General features: G+C 40.7%; 1 protein-coding gene across 1 annotated transcript in view; it reads left to right on the top strand.

Moving 5' to 3' along the window:
* DENND1B (DENN domain containing 1B) overlaps positions 1 to 18,797 on the top strand; it is a 269,985-nt gene that overhangs the window by 220,747 nt on the left and 30,441 nt on the right. Inside the window, exons 16-20 of the mRNA XM_040263718.1 lie at positions 1,372 to 1,462; positions 8,714 to 8,754; positions 9,479 to 9,547; positions 10,940 to 10,996; positions 11,843 to 11,950. Coding sequence (XP_040119652.1) covers positions 1,372 to 1,462; positions 8,714 to 8,754; positions 9,479 to 9,547; positions 10,940 to 10,996; positions 11,843 to 11,950 — 366 coding nt within the window. The remainder of the gene's footprint in view (positions 1 to 1,371; positions 1,463 to 8,713; positions 8,755 to 9,478; positions 9,548 to 10,939; positions 10,997 to 11,842; positions 11,951 to 18,797) is intronic.

Here is an 18,797-nt window from a genome sequence, read left to right on the forward strand (position 1 = left end):
ACGTCATTTTGCACAGGAACCTGTTGGTTCATTGGCCATTCTTTCCTAATTTGGGTCTGTAAGAGATTTCTGTCTCAGCATTTTAACCGCTGACGCGCGGTTAGCGGTCTCCAGTTTCTGCCCGGGAATGACACCGACCTCACCCCTCCTCTTGGTTAGTTTTGTCCTTTAACCATTTAACCAGAAAACCAGGGAAGACCATGAGAAGGCTTTAGAAGTCAAGGTCTCTTATTTTATCTAAACTTTATAGGGTGGAAAAATCATGGCCAGGATTAATTAATTCTCTTAAGATGAAGAGCAACCTCTTAGGTTAATCCTCAGAGTCTCAAGCCTGTTCTTCAGACATCACTGAAGACTTCCTTATGTTAGCCTTTGGCTCTCATGCGACAGAGCCTTAAAGACAATTCACCATCATCATGAATGGGGAAACCACAAAACATTTATAAGATTTTTCATAATCTAAGCAACACACGCGTCCAGTGCCACAGACCAACAATATAAAACTAACCAAGTGCTAGTGATACACGTGTGTGTAAGACATGTCACTGGTTTATGCCTGGAGCTGATCAACAAGGTGATCCCCTAAGGATATTTTCCAAAACCCCGAGATTCTGCTTTGCTGTGTGTGTAGGAGCAGGGTGGAGATGAGGCAGAGCAGATGGTGGGCTGTGTTTTGAAGAGGATCTCTGCGCACTTTTGGTAGCTTCGAGTTCCCACCCCCATCTCTCCTTTCAAAATGCCAAAAAATATTGTTTAACGTAACCTCCTGTAACTCAACATGAATTTACCTGAATTTTATTCATATTCGTAATCATAGTTTTGCTCATTTGGTCAACACATTTGCTGGGAAGTGTGAAGTTATATTTGTTTTATTATTAAGTGGTTAGACCTATGTGGTGCTCTTACCCTTTAGGGCTAGTAGTTTAGATCTGGAGTGTTTTATTTTACTGGATAAAGTTAATATCAACCTCAAAAGAGTAACATCTAACATTTCTCGGATGCTTATGTAACCTTAATAAACCTGTGTTAACGTGTGCAGCCGTGTCCTGAAGCAAATACTGAGAACACAGAGGCCTGGGGCTGGGTTCAGCTCCCCGAGGCCGAGGTTTGGCTGGCGGCAGCCTTGTGCAGACCCTCCAAGGGGCTGTGGTCTTTGTGTCCACACTGTTTTATTTACTAATGGGCTTTGTCTAACTGGCTGCTGTTTATGGTCCACCTGCTATCTCAGTGGTCTGCGTTTTCTTGTTGTGTATCTGTGTTTATACACATACAGGTATACGTGAGTGTCTGCTTCTAGCACTTCTGGTGTAAGTAAAAGTCTAATCTTATGAAGTAAATGACAGTTAACATATTAACATGTTTTAATTTCAGTTTATCGATGGTCGACTGGCAAAACTAAATGCAGGAAAGGGTTTCTCTGATGCATTTGAAGAAGAGATCACTTCCGGTGGCTTTTGTGGAGGTAAAGACTAGTTCCAGTGTGGCTATCCATTTTCCGAATAACAATTATCTATGATTTTTGCACTTGAGTCACATATGTCTGCTTTTAAACTACCGTTTTCTCATAAATACCTGATGCCTTCGATACATCTGTCCATCTAATAAAGAACAGCAGTGTTGACGCACTTTGCCTGATACGTTATGCTTGGCATGCAGATGGCCTCATGAGCTGGCAGTGGTTTGCTTGGATAGTCTCTTAATATGACTGGAAAAAAATGTCACAGAATTGCAGTTAGTTTGTTCCTCCTGACTAATTTTCTCTGCTAGAGAAATACTAGTATATCTATCAGTACCACTTGAGTAAGAATTAGGGAACTGAGATTGTGCTCCACGTAGTGTCTTTTAATGTAATCCAGAGAGACAGGTCTGAACATGACAACTGCTGCTACATTTTTAAGTAAGAGTGTCTTTATACAAGTCTGCTTTTTTTTCTTTTTTTGCTTTGCAGGCCCCTGCAGCAGTAGGAGCAGACTTTTCAGTTTACTGTCCCACATTCTTATGCTTGTCAGGGTGATAAGTGCTCCCTTAAAGACATGGAAGAAGGCGTCTCATTTCGTATGTGTGACACACATTAGTGACATCCCACTTTTACTTAATATAATTAACTGTAATATAATTGAGCAGTTACATTGTTTGAAATGTCAGTAATTGACACTGTGTTGTAGTATAAAGGAAATGAATGACTTAGAAATAGCTACTCGGTCTGTGATGATCAGTACCTAGTCCTGACTCTGCACTTGAAGATCAGGTACCTAATCCTGACTCTGTACTTGATGATCTGGCACCTAGTCCTGACTCTGTACTTGACGATCCGGTACTTAGTCCTAACCGTGGGAGACAGTTTCTCTTGAAACCTTAAAAGTGTCCTCTTCATTCCTTCAGCCAGTGTTTGCTGAGTGTTTGCCGTGCACCAGATGCTGTTCTAGATTTGGGATGAACCAAGTGAATAGTCCCCAGTGTGTTCATATTCGCCTGGTGGTAATAGTGCTTCCCCCCCACCTAGTTATCTATAGGTTTAATTCAGCAGGAAGGAAATCTTTGAACGTGAACCTGAAGTCGTTCAGTCATGTCCGACTCTTTGCAACCCCATGAACTGTAGCCTACCAGGCTCCTCTGTCCATGGGGTTTTCCAGGCAATGGTACTGGAGTGGATTGCCATTTCCTTCTCCAAGGAATCTTCCCAACCCAGGGATCGAACCCGAGTCTCCCACATCGTAGACAGACGCTTCACCGTCTGCAAAATCTTTAGTCTGTGTGTAAGTAAATAGTTGCTAGAATTGAGAAATAAAAGGTGAAAAGACAAGGAATAATTAGTACTTATCTACAGATCTCTCAAAATTTAACTTTAATCTTAAATAAAATTTCATTTTTCACCACAAAAATACAAAAGCTGTTGAGATCACTTGTTCACTGAAAGGTACAGGTGTTCTGAGCGGCTGTGGACCTCCCTCTGATGCAGGTAGGGTTGCGTTTCATGGAATGCTTTCAGCTTGGGGAAAAACTTAGTTTCCTTGACCTAGCAAGTGAGCTGAATGTGCAGTCCTTCAGAAGCCCCTTGCTCTCCCCATTCACGGCAGAAGATTTAGCTTCAATGGAACTTTTGTGTTAAAATAAGGCTTTTTTACTTTTCACCTCAGACAAGCAGATTATTGTCAGCTCATGGACAAACTGCTTGCGGCACCTCCTGAGTGTTTACATAATGCAATCTCATTATCGTTATGACCCGTGGGGCTGGTGTCCTGTTTGGAATTGGGGATGACACCGTGTGACAGTAATGGGGTGGAACTAAGGTCCTTTTGCGTAGTGAAATTCTGTAGTCTTCACCCTTCCGCAGACCTCATTAACAGAGGCGAGCGTAGGTGGCTGTTGTAGTGGGAGGAGGGTCACCAAAGTTTTTCATGACAGGTCCTATTGTTTAAAGAAGAATAGAAGAATATTTATCACCAGCTAGCAGCTGATTTCGAGACTGCTGCACTTGCAGTACAACTTAATGCCAGCCACTTTGTTGTTCTTTCTTAAAATGAAAAAAGATTTTGAACACTTCTTTTATTTTTGGGGAGCCAGTATGGATCCAAAAGGAAAGCATTCATTTCAGTAAGTTTGGGGCTTCCCCAGTGGCTAGTGATAAAGAATCTACTTGTACTGCAGGAGACCTGGGTTCGATCCTTGGGTCAGGAAGATTACGCTGGAGGAGAAAATAGCAGCTCACTCCAGTATTCTTGCCTGGAGAATCCCATGGACAGAGGAGCCTGGCAGGCTACAGTCCATGGGGTTACAAAGAGTCAGACAGGAGCGAGTAAAAATCAACAGCAACATTTCAGTAGGTGTAGCAAGAAAGTACATTGAAAAAATTATGCCTGGTGACCATGGATTTTCTAATTGTTACATTTTAGGCTATTATCTTAGAGAGACATAGACTTTCATCTTAGAAAAAAGTAAAGCAAAATTATTAAGATTTGAATAGATGAAAAATCTAATAAAAATTAGCAGTGTTCTTACTAATGAGATATATATGTATATGAAGTTCCAAAAAATAGTTCCTAGAAGTCAGCTGAAACATTTTTTGTCTGGACTACTTTTGTGAGAAAGAATAGTTCTGAGATACTGAACTGTTCTTCAAAAAGTAAACTGTTGTAGGTTTCTCGTTTCTCTCCTAGTTACAATGGAAATGATGATTAATGTTCATGCTTCCTGAGTTAGTATGCGGCAGAAGCTCTTCTAAGACCTCTCCAAATATTATCTCACTTAACCCTCCCAGCACCCCAGGAGGGACTTTGAGCATCCTTATTTTACTGAGGGCACCCACCTCGGTAATTTGCCCAAGGTCACATGTGACTGCCTGGCTTCAAAGCTCTCGCTTTAATAACTGTGATATATGCCTTCTTATGATAAGAGATCGTTTTAATTAGAAGGCCTTTAGTAAACAAGAGCAGTACTCAGGGCTTCTCTGCTCTGATGGATAAAAGCAAAATTCCTGTCTCTTTTGATTATCCTTTGAAGATTATATATATATATATATATATATATAAAACCCTCAGGAAGATCACTATAGGAGAAATCAACAGTCACTGGAGGTGAAGGAATCATTATGTTTCTCTAAGCAAAAATAACTGAGAAACTTTAGACAAGCGTCTCATTTCTCCCCACTCTAGGCCATTAATGTGGCGGTTTATGTACTGTTTTTGTTGCTAATCTGCATGGTCATGATAGCATGAATATGAGTATGGTGGAGCCCTGTTGTCACTGCGGCTCTGGCTGAAAACACAGAGCAGGACAGTCCCACACAGAACACGTCCATTCGCATTGAATCTAGAACCGTGGTTAAGGGCCATGAACGCATGGAGATTTCCCAGAACTGTTCTCTGTCTTGGTAAACGTCCCCCGGTCAGAACTGTTTAGGAAATCCATGTTACTCCTGGTCCCTTTCGTGGGACCCTTGTAGAACACTCAATCTTCTCCTGAGAAGAAAGGGAAGAGAATATCTGGAAATATGTAAAGAGAAGAATGTCATGGGGTTAAAAGGTCATCAGAGAGGCCACAAGTAGGACGAAGGAGCCATTAGATAAACACAAATACCAATCTGTGAAAAGCAGCTAAGGAATATTGAGTCAAGAACATGTTTATTTTTCCCCCCATAAGTTTTTAAAATTGATTTACAATGTTGTATTCATTTCAGGTGTATAACGTAGTAATTCTGTATTTTTATAGATTATATTCCATTTAAAGTTATTATTAGTGAATTCATTGGCAGCCTAGTTAGGACTCTGCCTTTTCACTGCCAGGGTCATGGGCTTCATCCCTAGTTTGGGAACTAAGATCCCACAAGCCTCACTGCTTGGCCCCCCCCAAAAAAAAAAAACCACACCACTGTACCCTTTCGGGGCTTCCCTGGTGGTTCAGATGGTAAAGAATCTGCCTACAATGCAAGGAATCCAGGTTTGATCCCAGGTTTGGGAAGATTCCCTGGAGAAGGGAATGGCAACCACTCCATTATTCTCCTGGAGAATTCCATGGACAGGGGAGCCTGGTGGGCTACAGTCCAGAGACTCTTTGGGGTGACAAAGAGTCAGACACGACTTAGCAACTAATGCTTTCACACTTTCAAAGTTATTGTAAGATGTTGGCTGTACATTACACTGCATTTTGTTTTGTACCTAATAGTTTGGACCTCCATTTTTTTCATTTAAATAGATATCAAAAATCCACACCTTGTTTTCTAAACTTTGAAAAGTAGACGCATTTTCAGGTTGATTTTATGTGGAGTGTGTGGTTACTCTCCCCATCGACAGTGTTTGTTTCTTCATTAGTTCCCCGGCAGAGTCTGGTCAGTCTCGAGTTTATTTAATCCTGTTTCTTTCTTTACTGACTGGTAACCAAAGGAATCTGAAGGGGTGGTAGTAATCATTAGTTTCAGTGGCGTTTTTCTGGCCTCACTGAACAATTTAGACCAATTTAACATTTTTTGATAAGAAACAACAGGTTACTGGAATTTGAGCAAATATATTTGAAAAGAAAGACTTTGCACAAGTGAGAAACCAAGATATTTTGTCCTTGAATGTGAGAAAATCACTTGTTTGATTAACAAGAACAATGTTAAGAATTTCCTCAATAATGCTTACTATTTCCACAATCCAGTTACTTTAAAAGAAAGACTAAGGTTTTCGGTGTATGTGTGTGTGTTTTTCCTGGCATTCAGATATATTTTTTAAGAAGAAAATTAGCCTTTTAAAACACACATTATCAGAGAATAGTGTGCTTGTCTTATAAATTTTATGGAAATAGGTGTCTTCAGTCTTAAAAGCACTAGAATTAAGAGAGACAGTTAGCCTTTTAAAATATTTTTTGACAGGACTCTGCCTAAATTGTACCACCTGTTTTTCTGTTACCTTGAGCTGTGTATTTAGGGACTTCCTGTTTGCCCCAAACCCCGTGATTGCACGTTATTGTTCCGAGCGGTTCTCACTCTCAGCCGCTTCTCCTCAAGGCGGCCGCCCCTGCCCCTTCTAATGTAGCCTCTCCTGACGTGACGTGGCGGAAAGCTCTGTGGGATTCACCTTCATTTTACTTAGCAACCCTGAAAGCTGAAGGACTGAAGGAGAGTTGAATACTAAGATTCCTCCTCAGTTGCCGTCTTTGTGAACGTGGGCAGAGGATCACCTCAGAGCCCGCGTCCGCCGCCGTCAGGCGGGTGGCGCGTCCCGTGACCGACGCCGCCGCGTGCTGGGGTCGCGCTCATGTCACAGGTGACAGACTGGCCCCGCGCTCGGGTCCCCAGGGCAGGCTGGCCTGACCCCTGACCCGCTGGCCGCCAAGCCCCCTGCCCTCTCGTCCACCGGCTTTGCCTGTTTCTTAGTAGAAGAATGCGACTCCAGAGGCATAACGTCAATAAAAACATTGAAGAACCTATGAAGAGCTGAAGAGGAGCTCCTTTGATTCCTCACGATTGTCGCTCTAGACACTGACCTTTCTGTGACTACTCTGAAGTTTTATGATAGTTATTTTCTTTGTGGTTCAGAGGTTTAAAAATATGTTTTCTGGAGTGACACGTGTTCCAGGATGCTAAATAGTTACCACAGAGTAGTTGGTGTTTTTCTTTCCATTTTCTTAAATTCATTTTGGGAAATGAAATAAAACACTTTCCAGAATACCATGAATAATAATCAAATTATAAATCTGTGATTTCTACACAACCATTTTCAGTAGAGAAGTAAAAAGTGTATGAACTGATGAGAATTTTGAATAGAGAGGTAAACCTGTATGAATAATCTGGATAAAGACATAATATTTATTTTATGTTGTTGATAGAATCTCCTTGAGATATAAATGAATAGAATAACTGGGATTTTTTTTTCATCATTTTACAGGAGAAAACTTAAAATTTTTTTGGTCAGGCCATATACCATCTGAAACTCATGCCCTTTAAGTACTGCAGGTTGTTTTTATATGGTCTGTTTTAGATAGATACATTTTGCTATAAGCATTTCACAGGGTTAGGAAAGTATTCTTTCCCCCATATTTATTCTCCCAGGAAAGGTGCAGTGCAGTGATGTACCTTTTCTGAAAGAAGAGAGTGAGAGACATTTTTCAGAATAAGATTTGTTTCTTGATATTTCTTTGAAATTAGGGAGAAATGTTAAGGTCCAGAGTGAATCCAGAGCTGGACGTTTTTGGCCTGATGCTGGTTAGGGATGCAGAGGTATCCGCTGGGAAGGTACCTGGCCTAAGGACCCTCTGCCTCTGTGTGATAACAGCGGGGTGACATGTTTGTTAAGCCACAACTACACACAGGAGAACAGTCTGCTTCAGGCTCCTTTGTACCGGGCAGTCAGTCTGAGTAGCCTTTGGGACTTTGTTTTTTCTTGTGGGAATATTTAAGGTTTAAACAACCAGGAAGGTAGAGGAAATCTGGCTGAAGTCAGTTGATATAAACATTACTTTAGACTAGTTGTGTGGCCTTTTTTGCCTTCTTATATCATCTTATTAATTAAATGAATTAGCATATTTCGAGCCAAATATATATGATTGCTGGTTTTACTGGACTGGTCACGCTTGCATTTGAACTTTCTAATAGCCATGAGGAGCTACTGCCATACCTCCCTGCGGTAGTGCCTTTCCAGTTTGGATTTACAACTAGAGCGTATTTTCAGAACATTCTGCAGGTTAATTGCAAAAAAGTAAAATTTGTTATCAGTTAATACTATTTGCTATCAGTTAATACAGTCTAACAATCATAGAAGAATCTTTTTTGTCAAGATTCTTTACATTTCTAAATTTCCCTCTGGTTTTTTCCTTTCCTTATGTATTTTAAATATTCTTTTAAGATAACCCTGATTGTGTAAAAGAGCCAAACTTTTACAAAACACCGTAGACATAAATATTGAAAAATCAGTTTGAAAGACGTAGGAATTTTGCATTTCAAAAGGTTATCTTTTCCCCTCTGAAAGTAGTATTACAATGAAAGAATACTTTAACATATTATCTTCTTATGTGAGTAAAGAAAAAGTATCTCTTCTTAAAAATGCTAGTTACTATGTTCCTAAGAATTAGAGCATTTATTATTAATAGTTCTTACAATGAATTGCTTCTTTTACAACACTGCAAATAAATAAAGTTTGCCTGCTAAAATCTTGGAAATACTAGTTCTTGGTGAATTTCGGTTCATGGATTTATTTTCGATCAGATACTCCTGACATCTTATTTTCATGTATTCCAGGGAGCTCGAAGTCATATCAGCAATGGGTGCATACAGTCAAGGTAAAACTAAACCTTCACAGTTTCTTTCTTTTTTTTTTTTCCACTTTAACGATACGGAAAAATGTTCAGTTCAGGTCTACTGTTTATGTTCTTTATGGGCAATATTTTAAATGTTTCTATATTTTCTCACACTTTACACATTTTTATGCTTACAGTTTGTTCCTATTTATAAAGAAAGTTTTTCAGTGGAAAGCTTTTGTCTTTCTGTTTTTCAAGATGAATGGCTTGATTTGAAAACCGTGATTTTGCTGTCACCTTATAATATATTCCAGAAGATGGAGTTAGATGGAGTGGTAGGGCTTGATGGGAATTTTATCATTTCTGGTAATGTGCTTTTGTTAACATGATTTTTTTTAAAACATAACTCTCTTGCACAGATTGAGACTTTTTTGCTGAACACTAAAACATTTGAGAAACAGTTGATTGTATTTCTTTTTATTAAGCTTTATATATATATATTGGTCACATTGCCTACGTCTGCCTAAACCACAAAGATGAAAAGATTGTGTTCCATCAATTAAAAGAATAGAGGAGAATGTTTACATTTTGTATGGAATTACTATAGCATATATAAAAGCTTGAAAACATTTAATATGATATAATTATGTAGGTCTTTCTTTAAGCTCTGAGAAAAGCTCTTAATTCTATATTATCGATAATGCTTTGTTTTCAGGACGGTGGGGCTCCACATTTTTAGGAATGTGTTTCTGTTTTTCCTTTGCAGAAAGGAGGTGCACTGTTCAACACAGCAATGACCAAAGCAAGCCCTGCTGTACGAACAGCGTACAAATTTGTAAGTTCTCTTTTCATGTTTAAGAATTCTGTTGATAAAATTTTATAACGTTTTCCTAGATGATATACACTTAAATCTAGAATATTTTCTGGTTTCCTTTAAATAAATTTAGAGTTAATATTGACCAAAGCAAACTCAATTAATTATTAAAATTGTATCATTGTCTAGGCAGGGCGTTTCTTTCAGATAATTTAAAAATGCTTCTTTTTTTTCAAAGCTGTCAGCAAAATTGTGTCCTCAGATTGAAACAGTCCACAGTGACATGACAGTTTAAAAGATTTGATTCTTTTATTTTAACAATGTACTTTAAATTCTCATTGTGTACTTGAGGCTTACCTAGAAAAGTTTTTTTAAAAATATGACAAGTTTTCTTGCCTCAAAGGTCCTTTGACTTTCCAAAGTTAAAAACTCCCCGTTGATTCCCCATAGCTTATAGTAAACTAATAACACCAGGAGCTACCACAGCAAGTAAATAATGAACAAAATGGAAGTCTCTCTGCTCTGATCGCCGAGACCCTTCAGACCTGGCCCCTCCCGTCCTGGCTCATTTCCCTGAAGCCCCCAGCCCTGATGTCTCCAGGTCTGAGATCCTTCTCGTTCCATGCGTGCAGGACATTCTCTGCTGTGTCTTCATCCTTCACAATCCGTCCCTGCTGCCCGGGACGTCCTTTCCTTGGCTTCTGTCCACCTACTAAATCATCCTACAGGTTTGTTTTAGAGTAGGTTCCTCAGCCCCACCACAAGGCTTCTCTGCCTTCTCTGAGCTTCCACGGGGCCTGTGGGCCTCTCTGTTTCGGCCCTTGTGTCTGTGCCTCTGTCTCTGTAGGAGATTCTTAGGAGCTGATTGGGATTCAGGAAAACTTGCTTTGTGACCCCATGGACTGCAGCCCGCCAGGCTCCTCTGTCCATGGGATTTCCCAGTCAAGAATGCTGGAGTGGGTTGCCATTTCCTTCTCCAGGGGATCTTCCCAACCCAGGGATCAAACCTGGGTCTCCTGCATCATTGCAGGAATTTCTTCAAGTCCAAACGTTTGCACAAAAATAACCTGCTGCTGTGACATGCTTTCCCTTTTCCTTCCCCATTTGTCAGGCCAGGTTATGGCTAGGCGATGGCCATCTGGTGGTCTCTGGCATTTTTAATAGCCTCGGAGGCAAAGTAGGCTAACTGCTAGCCTTTGGATGATCCCTGTGCAGAGACTGATGCTTTCCCCACCTCATTCAGGTGTAATAGTGGGTAGAATGGGTCCCTGAAAACAGAGTTTTAGATGGTAGGTTCTTCTTTTTCTATGTAACACGACAAGTTAGTAATTTTCATTCAGTGGGATCTTGTACACTTATCCCTTAAACTTGATGGAACGGCGCTGAGCAGACACCGGTATTGTCGTTTTCCAGGCCAAGAATCACGCTAAGCAGGGGATAAAGGAGGTGAAGAGCAAGCTTAGACACAAGGTATGTCCAGCATGTCTCATTCCACCTCAATTCCTGTGTTAGTGTGAAGCTTATCCTGCACAAATCACATGGGGTTTATGTTTTTAATGACTTTTGAAATGTGCTTAGCCCTTTGTTCAAGGATGCATTTTTCATAACAAGCCCCATGGCAGCTATCTGCCATTCTATACACACCCCCTGAACAATCTCTTTACCGTTTGCATATTTTATCACAGAGGTGCGGAGAGCTTCAAAGGCGCTTTAACTGGATGTATGTCTTCATAAAGTTGATTGCCTTGATATCAAAATTAAAGTTCTTGCTTCAAGCTGAGACTTTAAAAAAAAAAAAAAAGATCTCTGGTGCAGAATTAAGGCAGGAATGTCATCATTGGGCTTTACCGAATCTTTCCAATAGTAGCTACTTTAAATTGAAGCATGTTCTTGATTTTCAAAGGAGGTGTATTTGAATCTGTGAATGTCGCATATATGTGAATAGGTATAGGTATGTATATATGTGTTTGAGTTGATTACATATTATATTTTTGAAGATTTTGTCAGTTGTTATGTTTTGAATTTCTACCTCTGGAGAGAAGAAACTATTTAAAACTTTCATTGTAGTAATGGAACATGAATGGGCTTCATATAAACTTTATTCAAATTGTTCAGAAAAGTCAGAGATTATTTGGGAGGTTTTTAATTCATAATATATAAAAATGCATTTTCTTCTTAAGTAGCTTTTTTTAAACTTACACGCCAAGTGTTAATTTTGTTATTTGCATCTGTATCAGATACTGTCTACTAATTGAAAAACCTTAGTAATGAAATGAGTACTTTAGAATAACCACTTGTGTATCTCTTCGGGTGTAGGAAAACGAGGACGACTATGGGACTTGTTCTGGTTCCGTGCAATACACGCCCATTTACACGTTACACAGCGAGAGTGGAGCAAACCTAGCCAGGCGTAAGCTTTCCCAGGTGAGAGTATTTACTAACCTCCTGTCTCCCACAGTCTGATATTATGTTAATTTCAGTGATTTCTTCAGGAACAATTTTGGACCCACTGATTTTTTATTTTTATCATATGGTAAGAAATTCTGTGATGATGGTCAGTATGAGTAGGTGGAGTCTGGGCAGGTGCAAGGGGCCTGCGAGCCCAGCGTCCAGGTACCAGTCTGCCCGCCCGTCACTGGGTCGTGGCCCCATGGTGAGTGCGAGGAGACAGGGCCACGTGTGGTTGCCCAGGAGCGGGGGGCAGCTTAATGACGGCTTCCTTTACTACAAAGTGAGGTGATGCTCATACATGGGGATTTGACCACTAGAGTACTCTGTAGAAATTAGAACATGGAATAATGTATGTTTGTCTTTTTCTAAAGTTAGATGTTTCGTTTGCTGTAAGTAGTTTAAAGCTTCTGCTTCTACCTAATGCTACTTCAGGTGCTGTCCTAAAGTAGGAGTGTGTCCAGGATCAGAGCGGTGTGTGTGTGTGTGTCTCTCTGATTTTGCATCATAAGTGTGCTTCTGTAGGATTTTAAGAAGCAAAAATTACACACCACATCATACTTTTCATACTTTTTAAGTGGTCTTAGAAAACTGCCTTTTGAAAGGAGTTCACTAGTGGATTAAAGTTAAGAAACCATTGAACTTGAAGCAACTGCAAAGCTTCATTTATCACAGCCACCAGTTTAGACATGAGGAAGCTGACCGCTGAATGGTCACATCGCTTGCCTGATGTCTTCTAATGAGTGGCCGGGCGGGATGGGCACCCACCTCCGTGCACAGGTGGCTTCCCTGGCTCCACAGACTCAGTGCAGTGCTTCCTGCGTCTTCAGGAATGGGGCAGGACCGCAAGGCTGTGCTCTAGAACCTCAGCCTTTGTAAAGAAGACCTGTTCGTTTGGTCATTCAACAGCTATTATGTATCAGGTACTTTTCTGGGTATTTTGGAAAGGCTTTAAGGGGCTGTTTTTATAACATACAAAATGCTTTCTCTATGATTTATCTATTTGTTAAGCTTACACTTTCATACGTTAGTATGGCTCAATTGCAGTGGATCGGCAGTGAATGCTAGTTCTATGACCTGAAACAAGCCTTTCCATGAAATAATTATCTCACAAGGGTAAGAGCCTTTGCTGGCTCTCCCTGTTAACTGGAATACATGTATAAACTTGTAAATTAATGATGGATTTGCAATCAGTTTCTTAATTCTTCTCCCATCATTAGAATGCTCACTTCCCATTTGTCTGTTCCCAAACTTTGATAGCTTAAAAACTTAACTAAAATGTTTACTGCTTTAACGTTGGAGCACTTAGATCATGTGTGTGTGTGTGTGTGTATAAAACATGATAAATGGATTTTTGAATTCTTCTTTGATTTGTTTAGTGATCCATTGGTTGTTTAGTAGCATATTGTTTAGCCTCCAGATGTTTGTGTTCTTCATAGCTTTTTCCTGTAATTTATTTTTAATCTCACAGTGTTGTGATCAGAAAACATGCTTGATTATGATTTCAATCTTCTTAACTTTTCCAGGGCCCGCCTTGTGGCCCAGCACGTGGTCAGTCATAGAGAACATTGCATCTGCACTTGAGAAGAATGTGCTTTTGGATGGAATGCTTTTATTTATACTTTAGACCACCTGGTCTGATGGGTCATTCACGGTTGATTTTCTGCCTGGATGTTCTGTCCACTGATGAAAGTAGGGTGCTACAGTCCTCTGCTGTTACTGTGTTACAACCGGTTTCTCCTTTATGGTTGTTACTATTTTCCTTATACATTGAGATGCTCCTGTGTTGGGTGCATATATATTTACAGTTGTTTTATCTCCGTCTTGAATTGATCCCTTGATCATTATGTAGTCTCTTTTTTTTTTTTTGAACCTTACAACAGTCTGTATTTTAAAGTCTGTTTTGTCTGCCATGAGAATGGCTCCTACAGCTTTCTTTTGATTTCCATTTGCATGGAATACCTTCTTCTATCCCCTCACTTTCAGTCTATACGTGTCCCTAGGTCTGAGGTGAGTCTCTTGTAGACTGCATATATACAGGTCTTGTGTTTGTATGTGTTCAGCCAGTCCGTGTCTTTTGGTTGGACCATTTGGTCTGTTTATGGTTAAGGTAATTATTGGTATGTGTCTCCCTGTTGCCATTAAGCATTTCAGGTTCGTTTTTGTAGGTCTTTTTCCTTCTCTTCCTCTTTTGTTCTCTTCTCTTGTGGCTTGATGACCATCTTGAGTGTTGTGTTTGGGTTGCTTTTACCCTTCTGTGTGTGTATCTATTGTAATTTTGAGGTTTGTTGTTCCCGTGAGGTGTTGATATAGCAGTCTGTATATGTACAAGGTTGTTTTAAGTTGCTGGTCTTTGACCAGCCTAGAGTTCTTTAGCATTTGTTGCAAAGTTGGTTTGGTGGTGCTGGATTCTCTTACCTTTTGCTTGTCTGTAAAGCTGTGATTTCTCCATCATCTCTGAATGAGAGCCTTGCTGGGTAGAGTATTCTTGGTTGTAGGTTCTTCCCTTTTATCAGTTTAAATATATCGTGCCACTCCCTTCTGGCCTGCAGAGTTTCTCCTGAAAAATCAGCTGATAACCTTATGGGAGTTCCTTTGTATATTATTTGTTGTTTTTCCCTTGTTGCTTTTAATATTTTTTTGTCTTTCATTTTTGTAACTTTGATTACTGTGTGTCTCAGTGTGTTCATTGGATTTATCCTACCTGGGACTATGTGTGCTTCCTGGAATTCGTTGTGAAAAAAATATGGGAATCTTTGTTAACTGTAGGATGCTTTAAGACAAAAAGAAAACACTTAAATTGGAGGGATGTCTATCTTAAATAACAGTTTTAAATTAAGAAAATTACCTTTAGCTTCTCATATTTAATTTTTAAAATCATTGGGTTTTTTAAACGTGGCATATTTTTTATGATAATTTAATTAGAAAATATATGACTGATTTCTGTTTTTGTTTTCTTTGAATTCCTAGAGACACAGTTTCTGACAGAAAATTATATTAAGTTATAGAAAACTTTACAGGACAGTAGGTTATATTCATTGCATAATTACCGTGAATAGTCATGGCTCTTATCATAGTATCATCAGTACAGTTATCTGCATTCATTAATTGGCATTTTATGGTTTTCAGGTAAACATGACATGACATGACTTTAACAAGAATTAAAAGAAGTGGGGCTCCTTCTTTTAAGAATTACAGTTTTATTTTCCTTCTTGATATATAAGAATTTATTAAGCCAGCATATTTAGATTTATTGTGCGGATGCTGATAATGTTTGAATAACTATCTTTATGGGGGATAAATATGAGTTTTAGGTTGTGTGCAGCCACTGTATATATGTATCTGTCCCATTTTATAAGTAGACACATCTATCCCTGTATATGTATTTTCACAGCTAAATTTTTTGAGTTTATATTTCTAACCACTTGCAGCCCAGTATTTATTATATTTTCACCTTTTGATTGTATTTTTCTATATTTGAAATTTGATTGTTTAGTTTTAGACTCACACACTAACAAAAGAGGTAAATTTTGAGCCCTTTGGCAGTTTTTTCCTTGTTACTTTCCACCCGTACTGTTTTTCCCCCACAGCTGCCAGAATGCATGTTTTCTTGCAGTACTAATTTCACGCCTCTGAGCTGATAGTTAACTGTGCTCTGAAATGACAGCCAACTTGTGGTCAGCAGCTTATTTATAAAAGCAGACCATGGCACACTCTAGTTGAAACTGTCATCCAGCTCCGGTCTGAATTCTCTCTCTAATCTCATAGCATTAAGAAACACACACAACCACACATGGAGTAAGACAGCAGCAGGGCGTGAATCATGAGGATCTCCCTGTTCCTTAGGACAGCCAAGTGCAGGAGTATGCGGGCCCCAGGCAGGATTCGAGCGAGAGGCCTGGAAGAGCAGTGTCTGTCTCCCTCTCACCTGGTCTGTGCTCTGCACATTTGATCACCGTGCCTTCTGTACATCAGCTTTCTCAGCTTCTCTGCCCCGTCACTGAGCTTGCAAGCCTTCAGTTCACACAACTACTAGAAATGGACCACAGTTCCCAAGTCCACATTCTTGTCGAAGAACAGAATCAAGTGCATAAAGAGTAGGCATTAGTCTTTGGCTCCGTCTGCTCTCACCGTTGAGGGATGGGATGGGGGGAGACCATGTTACCAGCGGTGCTGGGAGGGTGTCTGTGAATGGAGAAGGGGTGTTAAGGATTGTGACAGTATCTCAAGGGATTTTTGCTATTTCTAATTGCTTTATAATGCTATTTTCCAAAAAGTCATCTTTGCAAAGAAAGAAAAAAGAACCATCTATATTTTGGGGTCGTCAGAGGCTGGATCAAACCTGAAGCTTGGTTAAGGTCAAGGTCAGCCTATCTGATGGGCTGCCGTGGCCTCCATTCTCCCAGGAGATGGGCCACGCACACAAACAAAAGGACCTTAGGGTACAGTATTTGCATTTGGGCACAGACATCCGGAGGGAGCGGGCACCGTCTGCTGCCTTCTCTTTGTGGTCTGATAACTGCAGACGCTTCCTCATTTCACTTCTTGGAGATAATCCAGCTTCATTGATGTAATCAAAATATGATGCAGTATCTTGTGGAGGAGACAGAAAGCTGATGCTAGAAACGTGTGTGTGTTACTCTGTGATGATTCCCAAAATCATCACGTCTCTCACTCCTGGCCCTCCAAGTTGTGACATTTGTATCTGAGCACATTAAGAATACAGAAGCAGTTCTGGGAATGGTTAGATGTGGTTAAAGAAAGAATCTAGATATAAGTAAATATGTGAGAGACACTAACGTTCATCTCATTTATATTCTACCTATTTCCAACGGTAAATTAATATCTTACAAAGAATTGTGGAATAAAGAATTAGAATTGACTTAGATAAGATTCACTGCAGTGACAAAGTGTAGTAAGGAGCTAAGCCCCCTTCCTGTGCTTAGCTTCTGACATGAACAACAGAAAAAAACCCACAGCTCCCGTGATTCATAGCACACACAGGTTTAGAAAGCCTTCGAGCAAGCTCATACCATCTGGGGACCTGGGACTGGATGCTCACAGTGGAGAGGGCGCACCCAGGGGAGACGGGCATCCCCGTTTGGAGAGACAGGGTCCTGTGCAGCGGGGCTCAGGCTTATCAGAGCCTCCCTCGGAAACACCCCCTCCCCCCACCTCCAGCTTCCTGGCTGTTGCCTCCGCTTTCACGTGAGAGTTGAACTGCTTAAAGACATGGAAAAGCTGCAAGCAGAAACAACCCTGTTGCGGAATTCCCTCTCTCCTCCCTCCTGTGCCACCTCTCTCTCCTGTTAGTCCTGGCCTATGCCCAGGCAGCCTCTTCCATTTGAGTGTTCACATGACCAGGTTCTCTAAAGACTGCCTGGGTAGTAAATTCAGGTACCTGAAAGCAAGATTCTCCAGAGACCTGTGGGATTTGGTGATCCACATAATTTTGATGTTTTTACTACTGTTTCTTAAACCTGCGTTATTACAGAGTTGAAGTGATATTGAAGTGTGCTCGAGCAGCCTTGGCAACCAGAAGCAGGGGCGGTTCCTTGGTTAGCAGAATTTATCTGTGTTTGTGTGTACAACAGGATTCGTTTAAAACTCCCAACAATCCAAGCGAGAGTGAGAACTTTTTTTTTTACCCATGATTTTTCAGATTTAGAAACTGGGAGCAGAGAGGTTAAGAAATGTGCCCAAAGTTCTGCAGTATTAGATAGCAGAGTTGTCATTCAGTTGCTGTCTTGTCTGAGTCTTTGTGACCCCATGGACTGCAGCACGCCAGGCTTCCCTGTCCTTCACTATCTCCCAGAGTTTGCACAGACTCATGTCCATTGAGCCAGTGATGCCATCCAAGCATCTTGTCCTCTGGATGGAAAAGCAGATGGACTGATTGTGGAGCGTGGTCCCCGGCCATGACTCTCCTGCCTTTGCATGGAGAGGGTGCTCGCAGAGGAGCTGTTATTGACAGGGGTATGGACCTTACAGCCAGGAAGACTTGACTTTGTGAAAGGTATTGGCACGTAGCTTGGAGCCAAACACAGCTCTGCAACTCCATGGACTGTGGTCCGCCAGGCTCCTCTGTCCATGGGATTATCCTGGTAAGAACACTGGAGTGGGCTGCCATTTCCTCCTCCAGGGGATCTTCTTCACCCAGGGATCCAGCCCATGTCTCTTGCATCTCCTGATTTAGCAGGTGGAGTCTTTCACCACTGTGCCACCTGGGAAGCCCCAAGCCTTAGTTTCTGCATTTGTGAAATGATAGTAATGATACATGCTATCTCCCTAGGATGCTGCAGCATCGTAGACAATGTGTATAGAGTATCTGCCACACAAGAGGCACCGAGCAGTCGGCAGCTGTCCATTCTTACACGGACACGCTTGTTGAGCTTCAGGTCTTCTATAGGTACAGCTGACTCCCTTCTCTCTCGGTTACTCCCAGAGTCACTAACAATCCTTCAGTCACTGTGGACCCTAAGATTATCTGTCTTCATTCTAACTAGAGATGCCCTTAGATCCCAGTTCATGATTTGGAAAAAAATACACAGCTTTTTATTTATGTATTTATTTTAACCAAGAAATCTCTTGGCTTGTAAGTTCCTAAGACATTAAGTGCCATTGTATTGTCAGATTATCAACACGAAGGATGTGGGCTTGGCGCATCCACTCCTTGTCTGTTTGCTTACCCATTTGAGAAGTCAGTCTCAACTATATGAAGAACCTCCTGTTTCCAGTTTTCCAGCCAGACTTGTGTAACTGCAACACTTTATCTTCATCCATCTTTCAGAAGAGGAAAATGAGATTTGGGTCACTTAAATTC

Source organism: Oryx dammah, unplaced genomic scaffold (assembly GCF_014754425.2).
Source record: "Oryx dammah isolate SB20612 unplaced genomic scaffold, SCBI_Odam_1.1 HiC_scaffold_21, whole genome shotgun sequence".
NCBI classification, from domain to species: domain Eukaryota; kingdom Metazoa; phylum Chordata; class Mammalia; order Artiodactyla; family Bovidae; genus Oryx; species Oryx dammah.